The following is a 21508-nucleotide window of genomic DNA, read 5'->3' as shown; positions in this document are numbered from 1 at the left end:
ACGTTGTTATTTCTTACATCGGTACCCCAAGGTAATCTTAGGTTTCATTACATACAGTCGGGAGGAACTACTGAATATACGATTAACGTCAACTCATCATCGTTCCTACCAGGAATATGACTTTCCCGAAACGGATCCAGTGTTTTGCCTTCCACCCAATACAATGGATCTGATCCCAGCCGGCGACCCTGTGCGACGCCGAAAAAGGGAAAACGAGGCGGTCTCGTGGTCAGGCTTCGGAGACGGGCACATCGCGCTCCACTCCCTAGCATACTACTCGCCAATGTCCAGTCTCTTGACAATAAGGTTGATGAAATCCGAGCACGGGTAGCATTCCAGAGAGACATCAGGGATTGCAACGTGCTCTGCTTCAGGAAACATGGCTAACTCAAGGACGCTAACGGAGTCGGTGCAGCCAGCTGGTTTCTTCATGCATCGCGCCGACAGAAACAAACATCTTTCCGGTAAGAAGAGGGGCGGGGGGTATGCCTTATGATTAACGAGAAGTGGTGTGATCATCATAACAAACACACAGAACTCAAGTCATTCTGTTCACCTGATCTAGAACTCCTCACAATCAAATGTCGACCGCATTATCTACCAAGGGAATTCTCTTCAATCATAATGACAGCCGTATATATTCCCCCAAGCAGACACATCGATGGCCTGAACGAACTTTATCTGACTCTTTGTAAACTGGAAACCACACACCCTGAGGCTGCATTCATCGTAGCTGGGGATTTTAACAAGGCTAATCTAAAAACAAAACTCCCTAATTCTATCAGCATATCGATTGTGCTACCAGGGCTGGAAAAACACTAGACCATTGTTATACTAATTTCCGCGACGCTTATAAGGCCCTCCCCCGCCCCCCTTTCGGAAAAGCTGACCACGACTCCATTTTGTTGATTCTAGCCTACAAACAGAAACTCAAACAACAAGCTCCCGCGCTCAGGTCTGTTCAACGCTGGTCCGACCAAATCTGAATCCACGCTTCAAGACTGCTTCGATCACGCGGATTGGAATATGTTCCGCATCGCGTCCAACAACATATTTGACGAATATGCTGATTCGGTGAGCGAGTTCATTAGGAAGTGCATTGACGATGTCGTACCCACAGCAACGATAAAAACATTCCCAAACCAGAAACCGTGGATTGACGGCAGCATTCGCGTGAAACTGAAAGCGCGAACCACTGCTTTTAACCAGGGCAAGGTGACCGGAAGCATGACCGAATACAAACAGTGTAGCTATTCTCTCCGCAAGGCAATCAAACAGGCTAAGTCTCAGTACAGAGACAAAATCGAGTCGCAATTCAACAGCTCAGACACAAGAGGTATGTGGCAGGGTCTACAGTCAATCACGGATTACAAAAAGAAAACCAGCCCCGTCGCGGACCAGGATGTCTTGCTCCCAGACAGGCTAAACAACTTTTTTTGCCCGCTTTGAGGACAATACAGTGCCACTGACACGGCCCCCTACCAAAACCTGCGGGCTCTCCTTCACTGCAGCCGAGTGAGTAAAACATTTAAACGTGTTAACCCTCGCAAGGCTGCAGGCCCAGACGGCATTCCCAGCCGCGTCCTCAGAGCATGCGCAGACCAGCTGGCTGGTGTGTTTACGGACATATTCAATCAATCCTTATCCCAGTCTGCTGTTCCCACATGCTTCAAGAGGGCCACCATTGTTCCTGTTCCCAAAGAAGCTAAGGTAACTGAGCTAAACGACTACCGCCCCGTAGCACTCACTTCCGTCATCATGAATGCTTTGAGAGACTAGTCAAGGACCATATCACCTCCACCCTACCGGACACCCTAGACCCACTCCAATTTGCTTACCGACCCAATAGGTCCACAGACGACGCAATTGCAACCACACTGCACACTGCCCTAACCCATCTGGACAAGAGGAATACCCATGTGAGAATGCTGTTCATCGATTACAGCTCAGCATTTAACACCATAGTACCCTCCAAACTCGTCATCAAGCTCGAGACCCTGGGTCTCGACCCCGCCCTGTGCAACTGGGTCCTGGACTTCCTGACGGGCCGCCCCCAGGTGGTGAGGGTAGGTAACAACATCTCCACCCCGCTGATCCTCAACACTGGGCCCCACAAGGGTGCGTTCTGAGCCCTCTCCTGTACTCCCTGTTCACCCACGACTGCGTGGCCATGCACGCCTCCAACTCAATCATCAAGTTTGCGGATGACACTACAGTGGTAGGCTTGATTACCAACAACGACGAGACGGCCTACAGGGAGGAGGTGAGGCCCTCGGAGTGTGGTGTCAGGAAAATAACCTCACACTCAACGTCAACAAAACAAAGGAGATGATTGTGGACTTCAGGAAACAGCAGAGGGAGCACCCCCCTATCCACATCGACGGGTCAGTAGTGGAGAAGGTGGAAAGTTTTAAGTTCCTCGGTGTACACATCACGGACAAACTGAATTGGTCCACCCACACAGACAGCGTTGTGAAGAAGGCGCAGCAGCGCCTCTTCAACCTCAGGAGGCTGAAGAAATTCGGCTTGTCACCAAAAGCACTCACAAACTTCTACAGATGCACAATCGAGAGCATCCTGTCGGGCTGTATCACCGCCTGGTACGGCAACTGCTCCGCCCACAACCGTAAGGCTCTCCAGAGGGTAGTGAGGTCTGCAGAACGCATCACCAGGGGCAAACTACCTGCCCTCCAGGACACCTACACCACCCGATGTCACAGGAAGGCCATAAAGATCATCAAGGACAACAACCACCCAAGCCACTGCCTGTTCACCCCGCTATCATCCAGAAGGCGAGGTCAGTACAGGTGCATCAAAGCAGGGACGAGAGACTGAAAAACAGCTTCTATCTCAAGGCCATCAGACTGTTAAACAGCCACCACTAACATTTAGCGGCCGCTGCCAACATACTGACTCAACTCCAGCCACTTTTAAAATGGGAATTGATGGAAATTATGTAAAAATGTACCACTAGCCACTTTAAACAATGCCACTTAATACAATGTTTACATACCCTACATTACCCATCTCATATGTATATACTGTACTCTATATCATCTACTGCATCTTGCCATCTTTATGTAATACATGTACCACTAGCCACTTTAAACTATGCCACTTTATGTTTACATACCCTACAGTACTCATCTCATATGTATATACCGTACTCTATACCATCTACTGCATCTGCCATGCCGTTCTGTACCACCACTCATTCATATATCTTTATGTACATTTCTTTATCCCTTTACACTTGTGTGTGTGTGTAAGGTAGTAGTTGTGGAATTGTTAGGTTAGATTACTGTTGGTTATTACTGCATTGTCGGAACTAGAAGCACAAGCATTTCGCTACACTCGCATTAACATCTGCTAACCATGTGTATGTGACTAATAAAATTTGATTTGATTTGATTTGAAAACATCAGCTATCTGGATTTGGGTGAAGAAGAAATGGTGGGGGCTTGTCGGGGTTGCTGTGAGGGTGCCGGGCAGTTGACCGAGGTAGGGTAGCCAGGTGGAAAGCATGGCCAGCCGTAGAGAAATGCTTATTGAAATTCTCAATTATAGTGGATTTATCGGTGGTAACAGTGTTTCCTAGCCTCAGAGCAGTGGGCAGCTGGGAGGAGGTGCTCTTATTCTCCATGGACTTTACAGTGTCCCAGAACTTTTTGAGTTTGTACTACATGATGCAAATTTCTGTTTGAAAGCTAGCCTTAGCTTTCCTAACTGCCTGTGTATATTTGTTCCTAACTTCCCCGAAAAGTTGCATATCACGGGGGCTATTCGATGCTAATGCAAACTCCACAGGATGTTTTTGTGCTGGTCAAGGGCAGACAGGTCTGGAGTGAACCAAGGACTATATATTTTCCTAGTTCTACATTTGTTGAATGGAGCATGCTTATTTTTAAGATGGTGAGGAAGGCACTTTTAAAGAATAACCAGGCATCCTTGAATGGAGCATGCTTATTTAAGATGGTGAGGAAGGCACTTTTAAAGAATAACCAGGCATCCTCTACTGACGGGATGAGGTCAATGTCATTCCAACGCAAGCGTCCCACTTGGCCAAAAGCCAGAAAAAATGTAGCCCGCCAAATTCAAATATATTACTATAAAAATCAATCTTTCATGAAATCACACATGAAAGACATTAAAGCTACACATGTTGTGAATCCAGCCAACATGTCTGATTTCAAAAAGGATTTACGGCGAAAGCACACCAAACGATTATGTTAGCTCAGTACATAGCCACAGAAAAACACAGCCATTTTCCCAGCCAAAGACAGTAGTCACAAAAAGCAGAAATAGAGATAAAATTAATCACTAACCTTTGATGATCTTCATCAGATGACACTCATAGGACATCATGTTACACAATACATTTATGTTTTGTTCGACAAATCTCGGTTGACATTGGCGCCATGTTCAGAAATGCCTCCAAAATATCCGGAGAAATTGCAGAGAGCTACGTCAAATAACAGAAATACTCATCATAAACTTTGATGAAAGATACATGTTTCACATAGAATTAAAGATACACTTGTTCTTAATGCAACCGCTGTATCAGATTTTTTTTAAACGTTACGGAAAAAGCACACCATGCAATAATCTGAGACGGCGCTCAGATATAACAACATTTCTCCGCCATGTTGGAATCAACAGAAATACGAAATGACATCATACATATTCCCTTACCTTTGATGATCTTCATCAGAATGCACTCCCATGAATCCTAGTTCCACAATAAATTGTTGTTTTGTTCGATAATGTCCATTACTTATGTCTAAGTAGCTACTTTTGCTAGCATGTTTAGTGCACATGTCCAAACGCTCGCGCAGATGTAGGCGAACTCGGACGAAAACTTCAAAATGTTATATAACAGGTCGAATAAACTGGCCAAACTAAGTAGAGAATCAATCTTCAGGATGTTGTTATCATAACTATCCAATAACGTTCCAACCGGATAATTCCTTTGTGTCTCTAGAAGTTATGGAAAGAAAGACGATATCGTTTGGAATGCGCGTGACCAGGAACTGGTATTCTGCCAGACCAATGACTGAAACACCTCCCATCCGGCTCAACATCACAGTAGAGGCTTCATTCCACGTTCTACAGACTGTTGACATCTAGTGGAAGGCGTAGGAAGTGCAAACAGATCCATATCTTACAGGGAATTGAATAGGCGACGAGTTGAACATCGACCAGCCTCAGAATTCTCACTTCCTGTTTGGATTTTTTCTCAGGTTTTTGCCTGCCATATGAGTTCTGTTATATTTACAGACATCATTCAAACAGTTTTAGAAACTTCAGAGTGTTTTATATCCAATAATAATATGCATATATTAGCATCTGGGACAGAGTAGGAGGCAGTTCACTATAGGCACGCAATTCATCCAAAAGTGAAAATGCTGCCCCCTATCAAAGAAGTTAAACATGTCCCAGTTTACGTCACCTATTAGCACGACCTCAGAAGATAGATGGGGGGCAATCAATTCACATATGGTGTCGAGGGCACTGCTGGGAGCAGAGGGTGGTCTATAGCAAGCGGCAATGGTGAGAGACTTGTTTCTGGAAAGGTACATTTTTAGAAGCTTGAATTGTTTGGGTACAGACCTGGATAGTAAGACAGAACTCTGCAGCCTATCTTTGCAGTAGATTGCAACTCCACCCCCTTTGGCAGTTCTATCTTGTCAGAAAATGTTATAGTTAGGGATGGAGATTTCAGGGTTTTTGGTGGTCTTCCTAAGCCAGGATTCAGACACGGCTAGGACATTTGGGTTGGCAGAGTGTGCTAAAGCAGTGAATTAAACAAAACTTAGGGAGGAGGCTTCTAATGTTAACATGCATGAAACCAAGGCTTTTACGGTTACAGAAGTCAAGAAATGAGAGCGCCTGGGGAATGGGAGTGGAGCTAGGCACTGCAGGGCCTGGATTAACCTCTACATCACCAGAGGAACAGAGGAGGAGTAGGATAAGGGTATGGCTAAAGGCTATAAGAACTGGTCGTCTAGTACGTCCGGAACAGAGAGTAAAAGGAGCAGGTTTCTGGGAATGGTAGAATAGATTCAAGGCATAATGTACAGACAAAGGTATGGTAGGATGTGAATACAGTGGAGGTAAACCTATGCATTGAGTGACGATGAGAGAGATATTGTCTCTAGAAACATAATTTAAACCAGGTGAGGTCACTGCATGTGTGGGAGGTGGAACTAAAGGGTTAGCTAAGGCGTATTGAGCAGGGCTAGAGGCTCTACAGTGAAATAAGGCATTAATCACTAACCAAAACAGCGATGGACAAGGCATATTGACATTAGGGAGAGGTATGCGTAGCCAAGTGATCATAGGGGTCCAGTGAGTAGCTCAGCGGGCTGAAGACACGGCGATTCAGACAGCTAGCGGGCCGGGGCTAGCAGCTAGCAGTAGGGCCTTAGAGGGACTTTGCAACGGAAGAAGTCTGTTGTAGCCCCCTCGTGCTGTTACGTTGGCAGACCAGTCGTGATGGATCAGCAGAGCTCCGTGTGGTAAAAGGGTCAAGGCCAATTGGAAAAATAGGTATAGTGGCCAAAGAATTTGTCCGATGGACCTCTTCAGCTAACAGTCCGATATGCTCTAGACAGCTAGCGGGCCGCGGGTGGGAGGCTAGCAGAAGGGCATTAAGGGGATGTCGCGACGGAGGAGCCAGTGGAAAAACAACTCGGGCAGATTACGTCGGTAGTCAAGTCGTGATGGATCGGTGGGGCTCCGTGTCGGCAGTAACAGGGGTCCAGGCCAATTGGCAAAATAGGTATTGTAGCCCAAGGAGTGGCTGATGGACCTCTTCGGCTAGCCGGGAAATGGGCCTAGCAAAGACTAGCTCCAGGCTAATTGGTTCTTGCTTCGGGACAGAGACGTTAGCCAGGAGTGGCCACTCGGATAGCAGCTAGCTAGCTGCAATGATCCAGGTGAAATGGTTCAGAGCTTGCAGTAGGAATCCGGAGATATGGAGAAAAATAAGTCCGATTTGCTCTGGTTTGAGTCGCGCTGTGCATACTGGCAAGAGTTGTCCGGGCTATAGGTTAGCTGATCACCGCTAGCAGTGGCTAGCTGACTACTAGCTAGTAGCTAGTTAGCTGGCTAGCTTCTGTTGGGGGTTCCGGTTCAAAAGTAAAGAAAATAGCAGATCCGTACCACATTGGGTGAGGCGGATTGCAGGAGAGTATGTTGAAGTTGAGGTTAATAAAAAGAAATATATGTGAAGAAAAAATATATAAAAAGATATATACACAGGACACGACAAGACGAGGACAAAGATGTCTGACTGCTACGCCATCTTGGAATACTTGCGTGAGAGAGTGATGAAAAAGCGTTACTTGAGAAACATAGCAGTTTAATTTGATTGTTTAGTGTGGTCCTATCAGTTAGACTCGTTTTATGACCCTCTTATGATAGACAACATCTTCCCTAGTTGAAAGTTGATAGGAGATCCTCACCTGCCCCATTTCTATGGCTGATACTGATACTCTGTGTCAGGCCCCCATGCAACCCCCCCCACCCCCCCCTCCTCCGCTCTGGAGGGAGGCAGGGTGCCGATGGCGTCATGCCCTGTGTGTGTTAACGTTATGTTAACGTTGTGTCAACGTTACACGGCTTTATTTGAAGGAGTGTAGATGTCCAGAAAGACAAATGTTCAACATTTATTATCTTTATTTGGCCATCATCTTTGGCTCTGAGGAGAGTGATGATAGCTATTTTTCAGAGGTAAAAAAAGGGAATGCTGTGTGGATTGCCTTGGGGCCATGTTTTATGTTTCTCTCACTCTCTAAATGATGAAGGAAATAGGACATTACCTCCAGGACCGTAGGTGATTGAGAGACAGAAACAAATTAAGTGCAAAGCCTTCCCTTCAAACTGATGTGATATCCAATTCAAACACATTATATGGTTTGAATGGTTGAGTTAGTTGGGGGATTGGAGTGTCCCAGTGTTCGACTTCAGGCTATAGAAGTGTACGTTATGATAAGTTTGTCACCTATTTTGCCACCCTATGTCAATAGGGATTTGTCAATGTAAATAGGAGTTGGTTTTCAGTTCAACAGCTGTTTAGAATCTGTGGAATGTCACTCCTGAACTCAGAGCTACGTGTGCTACGTTCCGTACATTGAGTCGGGAGCAGGATAGTTGTTATTCGGCCATTGGCCCAGTTGTACTGCAAGGACTTCTGATTGGTCAACCCCAGGCTAGGGTAGGGGGTTATAAATGGTGTCCTGTTCCTTTGTTCTGTGGAGAAAAGCTGAGGAGACTGAACATCTACCTCCCAGCATAACATCTATGATTTGTCCTTCTCAAATAAACCTATTTTTCTCCCCCTGATTTGCTTTGGAGTTTGTGTTATTGAAGAATAACATCAACTGCTAACAATATGGACATGGATTGTTTTTGATAGTTTAATACAGTAATATTTCCCTCCAATAGACACGTAGCAGACGTGTTCCTGTCAGACAGTAGTAACCTGCCTTTGACATAAACGATTATACCTGCAGGCGTTAAGTTTATTGTCACATTTAAGTGTATTTATGTTTCGCTGACTCATCCTGTTGTTGTCTGTTGTTTACCCAGGGGGCCTCAGCTCCTTTAGACAGAACCACCAGAGCCTGTGTGACCACTCCCTCCACCTCCACGAGATCCTGAACGCCAGCATGGGCGTCAGTGGGGCCTCCGGCCACACGGGGGCGCTACCTCACTCCATGTCCCTGCCCTCCACACCGGACATCGAGAATGCCGACCTGACGCCAATTCTGCCCTTCCTCTACTTGGGCAATGAGCACGACGCGCAGGACGCCCACAAGCTGCAGCGCTACAACATCAGCTTCGTGCTTAACGTTACCACCCACCTGCCGCTCTACCATTACGATACAGGTCTCTTCAGCTACAAGCGGCTGCCCGCAACCGACAGCAACAAGCAGAACCTGCGCCAGTACTTTGAGGAGGCGTTTGAATTCATCGGTACGTGGGAAATTTTTCCAAGTCTAGTCAGTGCATGGCGGCTTGGCCCACATGAAAAAGTACTATATTGTGTACAATGGTAGGAATACTATAGTATTCACTGTACTGTTTTTGCTGACTTTACTGTAGTATACTGTAGTATTTATAGTTTGCTATAGTATAAATACTGTAGTATATATTGTTTGTATATACTATAGTAATTACTGTAGTGTTTTTGCAGACTGTAGTATACTGTAGTGTCTTTATACTTTAGGATTTACTGTATTTTTGGGGACATTACTGTCGTATTTACTAAAGTGTTTTTGTTTTATTATCTTTGACATAGAAGTGGAGGCTTTCTCCACTGGAGAAATACTAAAATAGCAAATTGTCCATAACCTGTATGTAGGTAGGTAGGTAGGACTGGGTTCTGAACGGAGAGTTTAGTGCTCCTGCTCTTTTCTATAACCTGTAGGGAACACAGTATATGGTCTATATTTGGCATGTAGGTTTTTCACTTACAGGTAGCACAAATTGGGATATGGGGGAGGGGAATGGGCAGGGTATATGCAAATTAAATACTGTAGCATTTACTATAGTAAAACATATATAGTGTTTTTGCAGACATTTCTGTTGTATTTACTAGTGTTTTTTGTGTGGATAATACTGTAGTACTCTATACTATACTACAAAAAAAAAAATCTATACTGAGTACTACACATAATTGAGGGATACTAATGTATAGTATTCTAAAGTATGCTATAGTTTAGGACTAGTAAACTGTAGTATTATTCTATAGTAAACTGTAGTATTTCTTATTTGGGTGGGTGCACAGTAGAAGTGTACACTGAGTGTACAACACATTTAGGAACATCTTCCTAATATTTAGTTGTACCCCCTTTTGCCCTGTAGTATTGTTGACAATTGTTGATACACACGGGAAACAGCCTCAATTCTTTGGGCCATGGACTCTGCAAGGTGTCGAAAGCGTTCCACAGGGAGGCTGGCCCATGTTGACTCCAATGCTTCCCACAGTTGTGTCAAGTTGAATGGATGTCCTTTGGGTGGTGAACAATTGTTGATACACACGGGAAACTGTTGAGCGTGGAAAACCCAGCAAGGTTGCAGTTCTTGACACACTCAAACCTGGCACCTACTACCATACCCCGTTCAAAGGCACTTCAAAATTTTGTCTTGCCCATTCACCCTCACAATCCATGTCTCAGTTTTCTCAAGGCTTAAAAATCCTTCTTTAACCTGTCTCCTCATCTACACTGATTGAAGTGGATTTAACAAGTGACATCAATAAAGGATCATAGCTTTCACCTGGATTCACCTGGTCAGTCTATGTCTTGGAAAGAGCATAACGCATTGTAGACTCKGTGAATAGGGCAGAGCAGGGCAGGGGTTGCAGTTGGTGGCAGTGGTGGGATCTCATTGAATCGATTCAGTTGTATTATTTATTTTCAGGCCACATTATGATTGGAGTTAGTCAGTGATTTAGCTTGGTTGATACATATTCAAATGGCTTGTTTTTAATCGATCAGAGGCTGTGTAGGTTGTCGGACTTTTGAAATTATGGATTTGTTAGCTCTACAGTTAGTATAACGTATGCACAGTGTAGGTTTTGAGTGAGCGGACTGCAGGGAAAAATATGGCACATTAGTTACATAACTAAAACATTAATGTGATGTTGTCGAAGTCTATTTTGTACTACTGCATGTTTTATGTTGCTATGATGAGTTCTATTCTAAAGAGACTAAAATTATTATCTGTTTCTGTTGAAGTCTATTTTGTACAGTGTTTCATGTGCTTTAGCACTAAAACGCTCCTAAAACTCTCCTAAAATGCTCCTCTCTTTCCTTTCTTCAGAGGAAGCACAGCAAGCAGGGGTGGGCCTCTTGATCCACTGCCAGGCGGGTGTGTCTCGCTCGGCCACCATTGTCATCGCCTACCTGATGAAGCACACCTGGATGACCATGACAGACGCCTACAAGTTCGTCAAGACCCGGCGGCCCATCATCTCACCCAACCTTAACTTCATGGGCCAGCTGCTTGAGTTCGAGGAGGACTTGAACAACGGTGTCACGCCGCGCATCCTCACGCCAAAGCTCATTGGGGTGGAGACCATGGTTTAGGAGGACACACGCCATTCCTGCTTTAGGAGGACATCCAACAGGCTACTCTTAAAGGCGGATTCTGAGATGGAAATCTTTATTTCAGAATCTCCTAATCATGCTCTTTTGGGACTGTCACAGGAGTGCCAAAGTTCTTGAGATGAGATACGCCAAAAATCCCAGCTGTTCCGAACTGGCCGGCTTCCCGGAGGAACAGAAGTGTTGGGGAGAGAAAACGGTCAGTGGGAAGCTGTCTGTGCATGACAACGGAGGAGCAAAAACATGGAAGGAAAGGAAAATAGATAAAACGCCATGTTCTGTGGGGACTGAGCAATTTAGTAGTTAGAGAAACTGAACTCTTCAGGCTCACACTGTGCTGTGGCTCATGGTTAATGTTGCAGGCATGGGGCCGAGCTGGCCGAGGCGGTGCCTGTCAGAAAAGATGAAGACTTGTTTGGTGTGTTGATGTTCTTGTTCTATTTTTAGACAGGAGTTTATGGGAGTGACCATGACAAGCCCAAAGTGGCTTACTGTGCAATAATTTCTGAGTGGACTGCCCCTGAGAGCTTGATATTATGTGTATATATGGGTATTCAATGACGATTAAACATTTCCAGCTCGCCGCTGATTTGACATTAAGTAAGTTTTTTAAATTTTTTATTGTTGTTATCAATTCCGTATTTTTTGGCACATGCAATTGTGCTGTTACATTTGGCACAAATTAGATTGACAACATAGTTTTATTTTTTTTGAAGTGTCTCTGTGTGTGTATATTTGTTTCATTCTGTTTACTCTTCAAAAATACTATACATGAAAACATTCACGTTGTCTGTGTTTTTTGTTTTCCAACTGTGTTTTTCCATTGCCCATGACCATCAACCATACCATTTGTTTTTAGTAATACATTTACTGCCATAAAGAGCTTTGTACCACAAGTTTACTGAAAGTAGATATATTGCTCCTCAAACAAAATGGTGGTAATCCTGTTTTATATATTACTTCAGTTGTAAAGTAGATTTGAGGACTATTCTGTGTTTCTTTTTAAATAATTTACCCTCGCTTCTAACTTGTCCCTCTTTTAATGTAGTGTCTAACCTCTCCAGATATATTTTGGTATAGTTGCCCTTATAGTGTATGTTACTACATTTACCCTGACTCTGAATGTGACCGAGTATGATTTACTACATTACAAAGTAACACAGTTCTGAAATGACCTTGAATTGGGCCTCTGGCATCAAACGAGACATTGTATCAAGGGTCATGGTTAAAAGTCAGAACTGTCGTAGAAGGAAGGTACTGTAACCCCTTTCTAATATTTTGAAACCTCCCAGTCCTGCCTCTAAGCTAAGCTAACGGGGAGCTCTTGTTCTGCCACTTCGTGTAACACCAAGCTCAGTACTAGTGCCTCTATCTATGCCTTAACTAACACCTATCTTTTCTCCACTGGATCTTTTTGCGGCACTGTACAGTACAGGCCATCATCGCATGCAGACAGAAGCAGCCGAGCAGGCTGGGGTCGACTACACGGCCTGCGGATGCAAACCAAACCTTCAGCAGCAGCAGTAGTCAACTCTGTGATACATTCAAAAGGATATTAAGGCAGTTTGCACACAGTTTCACTCCAAAGAGCCTGTCACAGCATTTGTTTTAAAACCAAATTTCACTAATGGAATCTGTGCTGCTTTGGTTTTTAAGGCACTTTGGGCTATTAGGCCTTTAGATAATGTGTATTTTAAAATGACTTTGATCTGGTGCTGAATCTGATATTTGAAAGGAGAATTGAGATCCTGAGCAACTTATAGTCCAGGCCTCTTCCACACAGGCTGTGCTGAAGCAGAAAAGTCTGTTATGATGGCTGTGTGTGTGACCCCGCGCTGAGCTTTTGAATCTCATCAAAGGCGAGTCACTGAAATGTTTCCTTGCATAATGCATGCTGTTTCAAACAAGGCGATGTGCAGCCACTTAGCTGCTAATTATGTTGATGCTCAGTTTTGGCCCCAACTAGCGTTAGCATTAGCGTTAGCGCGACAACAAACAATGGTGGACTATACAACAAAAGACAAAACAGGGTCCTATTCAATAGGGCATGCAATGTTTAAATATTTTCGCAACAGAAAATGGAAATTCGAGTTTTCATTGGATAAGGGGGTCCGGCCCGCAAGGGGGTCCAAAATTGGGCGGGATAACTCAATATTCTTTAAAATGACTAAAACCAAATGGAAATTAGAATGGACCTACATTTATACAGTTTCTTGACGGTATCCAGCTCGCTAATATTCACCAAAATGAAAGCTAGACAGTCAGGGAGTATCGAAAATTCGAAAAACGATGGATAGATTCAAATTTTGGATAGATGCAAATTTAGATGCAAATTTTTACGCCGTGGAAATATAACACATTTTCAGTGCGGCACTCCGGATCTCGTTGAAGACCGGCCCGGGGCAATTTTTTTGGGACACCCCTGATTTAGTGCTTGATGAATATACTAGTGGCTGAATAAATGAGGAAAAGTATACTTAAATATGCTTTGCACGCGCAATCATAATATTTGTGTGGCAGTGTCCTTGGGGTTTGAACTGAAGTTACTTTGCATATAGGTTATATACATACTGTTGCTACTGCTGCACCAAAAACCTCCTGATTATTCATCGTATAGTCCTCTCAAGAAAACATTTGAGAGTTGAGGGAGACTACAAGACAAAGTAAGCAAATTGAGGTGCTCTTTAGGAGATTGCACAGCTAAAGAGAGTACAAAGCATTTATCTATCCACAAAATATCTATGTATAGGGGTAATAAATTATATTTTTTGAATTCTCACCTATTCTTCCTGTCTTCAGTTGCTATGATCATTTACAGTACATTGGTGTATATTGGTGCTATACAAACACTGTACGTGACAGGTCTTCAAAAGTTTGCCACATGTTTGTAGCTTGTACATTTACAGTATATGAAATGATAACCATCTGCAAAAAAAGTACACATCTGAACCCATTAAGTAAAAAATATAAACCCCATTTCTCTTCCACTGGTTTCCAAACTTGTTCCCTATCGGCACATCTTTGCTTTTCATTTGTAATTACAGTCTGGTATTTGATTGATAAATGTTACTGTTGTACATTCTTCTTCTCTGGTTGGAAAACAAAGCATGTGTGTTGAGTGTCCCCGGTCGGTTCACGAGAGACGCTCATAACTCTCTACTGTCTGTCCAATGATGCTCTCTCACTGTGGATGTCGAGCTTTTATGCCTCGTTCCAAATGGCACTCAATATCAGCGATTTGGGGGATTTTAGTTTCTTGTTAAAAAAGACTGTAAAATGACCAGGAATTCAGCTATAATGGGTTTACTTTAGGACATCTGTTCCCAAGTATTCCCACAAATAGAAAAATCGTATCGCAATGTAATCAATATATTAAATTATTGTTCTTTTCAAATGCAATCTCTTTTTGGGTTTAGCTGTGGTCAATTTGCAGTTTACAAATTATTCAAATTATGTTCCGTCCCCCCTCTGACAAAAATCAGCTCGCGGCTGAATCTATTTGCCTACCCATGCCCTACATAGTGCACTTCTTTTGATTAGACTTGTCGAAAGGAGTGCATTAAATAGGGAATAGGGTGCCATTTGGGAGGCAAATTTTGTGTCTCTCGCCAAGGCGGTTTTGAGTGACAGCTCCCTGAAAGGGATTCTGGTGTATGGCTTTTATTTGGAAAGACACCTCTGTATTAGAACCATATAAAACTGTCATATTTGATTTGGGACTGTTTATGGCTAGACCTGTTTAAGAGTTTCTGCTTTGGGCTCGGAGACTCTGGGGAGAACAGGGGGGTCACTATACAAGTGTATGTACTTTAACAGTGAGTGTGTGTCTATAGTTCCGCAGTTAAAGCATATACTCTATATTCACAACTTTTCTATGCATAAATTTATATCCATTACTATTTTTGCACTGACCTATGGATGGACAGCTGGATTTTATTTTTTCACAAAGGGTGCTATTATAATGGAGGCCTTCTCCCGGACAACACCTTTTTGCATGACCTGCTTAATATTCCCCCCTATGACGGATCTATGACTATGAACCTCTCCTCCTCTCTATTCTTAAACAGTTGTGGTTTAAGCACTGTCATTTTGTAATCCCTTCCCTACTTGTAAGGTTTAAAATAAACCGAGGCTAAAAGTTTTATCTGGGGTTGCGTGTGTTTTTGCGTCTGTAAAAATGTTTACGTGTTCTCTTCCTTTTGATTCCATTTCCTGGTTGTATTGACTGTAAGCACACACATTTTGGGTAAATATTTGATTGTTATGTACATTATAACCCAGCAACAACAATAACAACAACAGTTTCACCACAGTGTAACACTACCACGCAGTCCATAAAGAGTGGCACTATTCCCAGTTATCCCAGCCTACTGAAATGCGAATAGTCACGTCGCCGCTGCACCGAAGCAGAGTTGTGAATTATTTGCACTCGTCCATTGAACCCTGTGTCACATAGCTGCAGGACTTATGGGCCTATATTTACTCCAACCCTGCAGGAATCCACTGCTGCATGGCTAGGGGGAATAGGGGGGTTTGATTAACACAGAGCGGGTCAAGTTCCCTCCATAGGAACAGGCCCAGAAATAGTTTTTAGTGTTGTTTCTAATTACGAGTGATGAGCGGCCCTGCCTCATTAATCCTTTCCTTTCAGCACTGGGCAGGCCGGCAGCACCAGAATAGCCCTGATCTTAGCGCTGCTGCATGCACGCCACTCCCTCCCTGCTCCCCACTCTCCGGCCCTGGCTACGCTTCATGGACGTATTAGGAAAGGCAGGCTCTCCCAGCTCTGGGCCCAAGAGGATGGCCTATCTCTTGGACACACACACACACAATATAAACACACACACATACATTATGTACACTTGCGTACTGTAAATAGGCACACACACACACACACACACACACACACACACACACACACACACCACACACACACATACACAAACAAACGCATGCACTTGCGCCCACACACACACTCAAACACACATAGCTACATACACCTATACAATAGGCGGACGGTGGCACCTTAATTGCGGAGGAGGGGGTGATTGTAATGGTTGAAACAGGATCAAAGGAATTGTATTAAACCCATCAAACACATGGTTTCCATGTGGTTGATACCATTCCATTTACTGCATTACAGCCATTATTAAGAGTCGTCCCCTCAGCAGCCTCCTGTGACGTACACACACAGTTGTATACACTCTGCTGCCTCCCAGCCAGAGGACTCAGAAATAAACCAGGGAGGATGTTTCAGTTTGAGCCCTGCTGCACTGGTAACCGTCAAAACAGTTTCCTGTGTCATAGGAGGGATGAAATCAACCTACTCGCACGATATCCCTTCAAGCCTGGGTAAAATACTGTAACACAACTACTGCAGCTGCTCTCTAAGGTGCTGCTTGCCAGAGCTAAACTATGCTACCGAAAAACTAGAATGCTTCAATATTGTTATACTGTGGCCTGATGAGATAACTGAGAACTGGTTGATTTATGCACATGTCAAATACAGGTTTTAAAGTCCCAGGCCTCCACACAGGTTTTTTTCTAAACTTCAGGGAAACATGTACAGTGCCTTCAGAAAGTATTCATACCCCTTGACGTTTTCCACATTTGTTTGTGTTACCGCCTGAATTTTGTGTCACTGGCCTACACAAAATACTCCATCGTGTTAAAGTGGAAGTACACTACCGGTCAAACGTTTTAGAACACCTAACTCAATCAAGGGTTTTTCTTTATTTTTATAATGTTCTACATTGCAGAATAATAGTGAAGACATCAAAACTACGAAATAACACATATGGAGTCATGTAGTAACCAAAAAAAGTGTTAAACAATTCTAAATATATTTTATATTTGAGATTCTTCAAATAGTCACCCTTTGCCCTGGTGACAGCTTTGCACACTCTTGGCATTCTCTCCGCCAGCTTCACTTGGATTGCGTGGGAACTCTTGAAAGAGTTCCCACATATGCTGAGCACTTGTTGGCTGCTTTTCCTTCACTCTGCGATCTGACTCATCCCAACCATCTCAATTTGGTTGAGGTCGGGGGGATTGTGGAGGCCAGGTCATCTGATGCAGCACTCCATCACTTTCCTTATTGGTAAAATAGCCCTTACATAGCCTGGATGTGTGTTGGGTCATTGTCCTGTTGAAAAACATATGATAGTCCCACTAAGCCCAAACCAGATGGGATGGCGTATCGCTGCAGAGTGCTGTGGTAGCCATGCTGGTTAAGTGTGCCTTGAATTCTAAATAAATCACAGACAGTGTGTCACCAGCAAAGCACCCCCACACCATAACATCTCCTCCTCCATTATTTACGGTGGGAAATACACATGCGGAGATCATCTGTTCACCCACACCGCGTCTCACAAAGACACGGGGGTTGGAACCAAAAATCTCCAATTTGGACTCCAAACCAAAGGACAAATTTCCACCGGTCTAATGTCTAACATTTATTTGGGCTTCAATTTCTGGGGCTGGTAACTCTATTGAACTTATCCTCTGCAGCAGAGGCAACTCTGGGTCTTCCATTCCTGTGGCGGTCCTCATGAGAGCCAATTTCGTCATAGCGCTTGATGGTTTTTGCGACTGCACTTGAAGAAACTTTCAAAGTTCTTGAAATGTTCTGTATTGACTGACCATCATGTATTAAAATAATGATGGACTGTCATTTCTCTTTGCTTATTTGAGCTGTTCTTGCCATAATATTGTCTTGGTCTTTTACCAAATAGGGCTATCTTCTCTATACCACCCCTACTTGTCACAACACAACTGATTGGCTCAAACGCATTAAGAAGGAAAGAAATTCCACAAATTAGCTTTTAAGAAGGCACACCTGTTAATTGAAATGCATTGCAGTTGACATTGCAATCCATGTATATAAAGCTCTTAGAGATTTACCCAGATAGACTCATAGCTGTAATCACTACCAAAGGTGATTATAACATGTATTTACTCAGTGGGTTGAACACTTATGTAATCAAGATATGTTAGTGTCTATTTTATAGTTATTTTTATAATTGTTAAAATTTTTGGTCTAGATCGATGACAAAAAACCCCAAATCAATACATTTTCATCACACCTTGTAAGACAACAAAATGTGGAAAGAGTAAAGGGTGTGAGTACTTTCTGAAGGCACTGTACAACACGAAATAACCTAAAACATACCAAAAACAAACAAAAGCCTTTTTTTTGTTTTGTTAAAATAACATCAAATTGATCATAAATACAGTGTAGACATTGTTAATGTTGTAAATGACTATTGTAGCTGGAAACGGCAGATTTTTTATGGAATATCTACATAGGTGTACAGAGGCCCATTATCAGCAATGTGTTCCAATGGAGTGTTGTGTTAGCTAATCCAAGTTTATCATTTTAAAAGGCTAATTGATCATTAGAAAACCCTTTTGCAATTATGTTAGCACAGCTGAAAACTGTTGTGATGATTAAAGAAGCAATAAAACTGGCCTTCTTTAGACTAGTTGAGTATCTGGAGAATCAGCATTTGTGGGTTCGATTACAGGCACAAAATGGTCAGAAACTAAGAACTTTCTTCTGAATCTCGTCAGTCTATTCTTGTTCTGAGAAATTAAGGTTATTCCATGCGAGAAATTGCCAAGAAACTGAAGATCTCGTACAACTCTGTGTACTACTCCCTTCACAGAACAGCGCAAACTGGCTCTAACCAGAAAAGAAAGAGTGGGAGGCCCCGGTGCACAACTGAACAAGAGGACAAGTACATTACAGTGTCTAGTTTGAGAAACAGATGCCTCACAAGTCCTCATCTGGCAGCTTCATTAAATAGTACCCGCAAAACACCAGTCTCAATGTTAACAGTGAAGAGGCGACTCCGGGATGCTGGCCTTCAAGGCAGAGTTCCTCTGTCCAGTGTCAGTGTTATTTTGCCCATCTTAATATTTTATTTTCATTGGCTAGTCAGATATGGCTTTTTCTTTGCAACTCGGAGCATCCCGGAGTTGACTCTTCACTTTTGAACAAAGCCATCACCTACAGAGAAATAAACCTGGACAAGTGCCCCCTAAGCAAACTGGTCCTGGGGCTCTGTTCACAAACACAAACAGACCCCACAGAGCCCCAGGACAGCAACACAATTCAAGCAAATCATGAGAAAACAAAAATCTGACACGTTACAAAGAATTTACCAAACAACCGTGCGAACTAGAATGCTATTTGGCCCTACACAGAGAGTACACAGTGGCAGAATACCTGACCACAGTGACTGACCCAAAATGAAGGAAATATTTGACAAAATTAAGGAAAAAATTGCCTTGTTATTGAAAATGGCCACCGAAGGCAGACCTGGCTTTCAAGAGAAGACAGTGTATGTGCACACTGCCCACAAAATGAGGTGGAAACTGAGCTGCACTTCCTAACCTCCTGCCAAATGTATGACCATATTAGAGACACATATTTCCCTCAGATTACACATACCCACAAAGAATTCGAAAACTGGATGGACATCAGAAATAGAGGAAGGACTGAAAACAAACAAAATATAACTATTGTAAAATAGATTGTGTCTTAAAATGTGTATAAGATGTATAAACTGAAGGTAGAAGCCTAAGTGTTATTGTTTATTAGTTTACTCCAATTGGGGGAAGGGTGGTAAGGTTTGCGGGGAATAATAAAGGTATATTCAAAAAAAWAWATATATATCTATATAGGTATGTGTATGTACAGTATATATTTGTACATGTATGCATATGTGTATGTACGTGTATGTATATGGATATATTTATGAAAAAAATATATGGGGGATTGGAAATGATGCAGACCATTACATTGATGGAAGCAACAATCTTTCCGCAATATTAAGCTGATCCACCCCCATTTTTTTTTAAATAAATAAAATAAGAATTCGAAAACATATCCAATTTTGATAAACTTGATAAATATCTATTGGGTGAAATACCACAGTGTGCAATCACAGCGGTAGGATTTGTGACCTGTTGCCACAAGAAAAGGGCAACCAGTGAAGATCAAACAGCACTGGAAATACAACCTATATGTATGTTTATTTATTTTCCTTTTTGTACTTTACTAACTACTTGCACATCATTGCAACACTGTATTATTATTTTCGCTGTTTATTATCTATGCATTGTCACTTCACCCCTACCTACATGTACAAATTACCTCAACTAACTTGTACCCCTGCACACTGACTCGGTACCGGTACCCCCTGTATATAGCCTCATTATTGTTATTTTATTGTGTTACTTTTTAGTTATTTCGGTAAATATTTTCTTAACTATTCTTGAAATGCTCTGTTGGTTAAGGGCTTGTAAGTAAGAATTTCACAGTAAGGTCTACACTTGTTGTATTCGGCGCATGTGACAAATAAAGTTTGATTTGATTTGTATATATACATAATATGACATTTGAAATGTCTTTATTCTTTTGGAACTTTAGGAAGTGTAATGTTTACTGTTCATTTTCTGTTGTTTATTTCACTTTAGTTTATTATCTATTTCAACTTGCTTTGTCAATGTAAACATATGTTTCCCATGCCAATAAAGCCCTTAAATTTAAATTAAATTGAGAGAGAGAGAGATATAGGTAGAGAGAAAGAGCGAGAGAGAGCGAGAGAGAGAAAGAGAAAGAGGAGAGAGAGACATGCGTAGAGGAGAGCAGGGTCCTGGCCCATTTCACATGGGTCCACCAAGGAAATTACAGCCAGGTCTTCAGGCGTAACACAGGCTCCATGGCCACTCCTCTATGCAAACTACAAATTAATCTCTGTGGAAGTGAGGAGGACAGGGAAGGACAAGGAGAGTTAAGGCCATACACTTGAGGAAGAGACAAGTTTTCAAGAGATATGGGTTCATTGATTATCTGTTATGTTTACGTCTATCGAATTGGCTAAAACAGAAACAGCAGGGGTTCAAACTTTAGAACCCAGTTCCTACATTTGAATTTAAAATTTGATTTTATCAAGCTAAACTATGCTACATTTTATCTCTGGGACCCTCGGGATGACAAATCAGAGCAAGATTACTGAATGTAAGTACATTATTTACATTATTACATTGAGTACATTGTTTAAGTACATTATTTACATTGTCCATTTGGAAGACCCAAATGGAAAGCAGGAAGCTTTAACTTCCTGACTGATGTCTTGAGATGTTGCTTTTATATATCCACATTATTTTCCTTCTCATGATGCCATCTATTTTGTGAAGTGCACCAGTCCCTCCTGCAGCAAAACACCCACACAACATGATGCTGCCACCCCAATGCTTCACGGTTGGGATCGTGTTCGTCGGCTTGCAAGCCTCCCCCTTTTTCCTCCAAACATAATGATGGTCATTATGGCCAAACAGTTCTATTTTTGTTCCATCAGACCAGGGGACATTTCTCCAAAAAGTAC

The 21508-nt window shown here is 42.7% G+C and overlaps 1 protein-coding gene across 2 annotated transcripts in view; it reads left to right on the top strand.

Annotated features, from left to right (window-relative positions):
* Positions 1 to 21508, top strand: part of LOC111973375 (dual specificity protein phosphatase 10-like) — a 68512-nt gene that overhangs the window by 15845 nt on the left and 31159 nt on the right. Inside the window, exons 3-4 of one of the 2 annotated variants that reach the window (XR_002878567.2) lie at positions 8593 to 8979; positions 10831 to 11714. Coding sequence is in view for 1 of the 2 variants with exons in the window: in XM_024000720.2 (XP_023856488.1) it covers positions 8593 to 8979; positions 10831 to 11096 (653 nt within the window). In the remaining variant the exon portion in view is untranslated. Of the gene's footprint in view, positions 1 to 8592; positions 8980 to 10830; positions 15257 to 21508 lie in introns of those variants that run through there. The other variant, XM_024000720.2, reaches the window with a different exon arrangement.

The sequence above is a fragment of the Salvelinus sp. IW2-2015 genome, linkage group LG14 (genome assembly GCF_002910315.2).
Source record: "Salvelinus sp. IW2-2015 linkage group LG14, ASM291031v2, whole genome shotgun sequence".
NCBI classification, from domain to species: domain Eukaryota; kingdom Metazoa; phylum Chordata; class Actinopteri; order Salmoniformes; family Salmonidae; genus Salvelinus; species Salvelinus sp. IW2-2015.
This window is presented reverse-complemented; position numbering and strand designations above follow the sequence as displayed.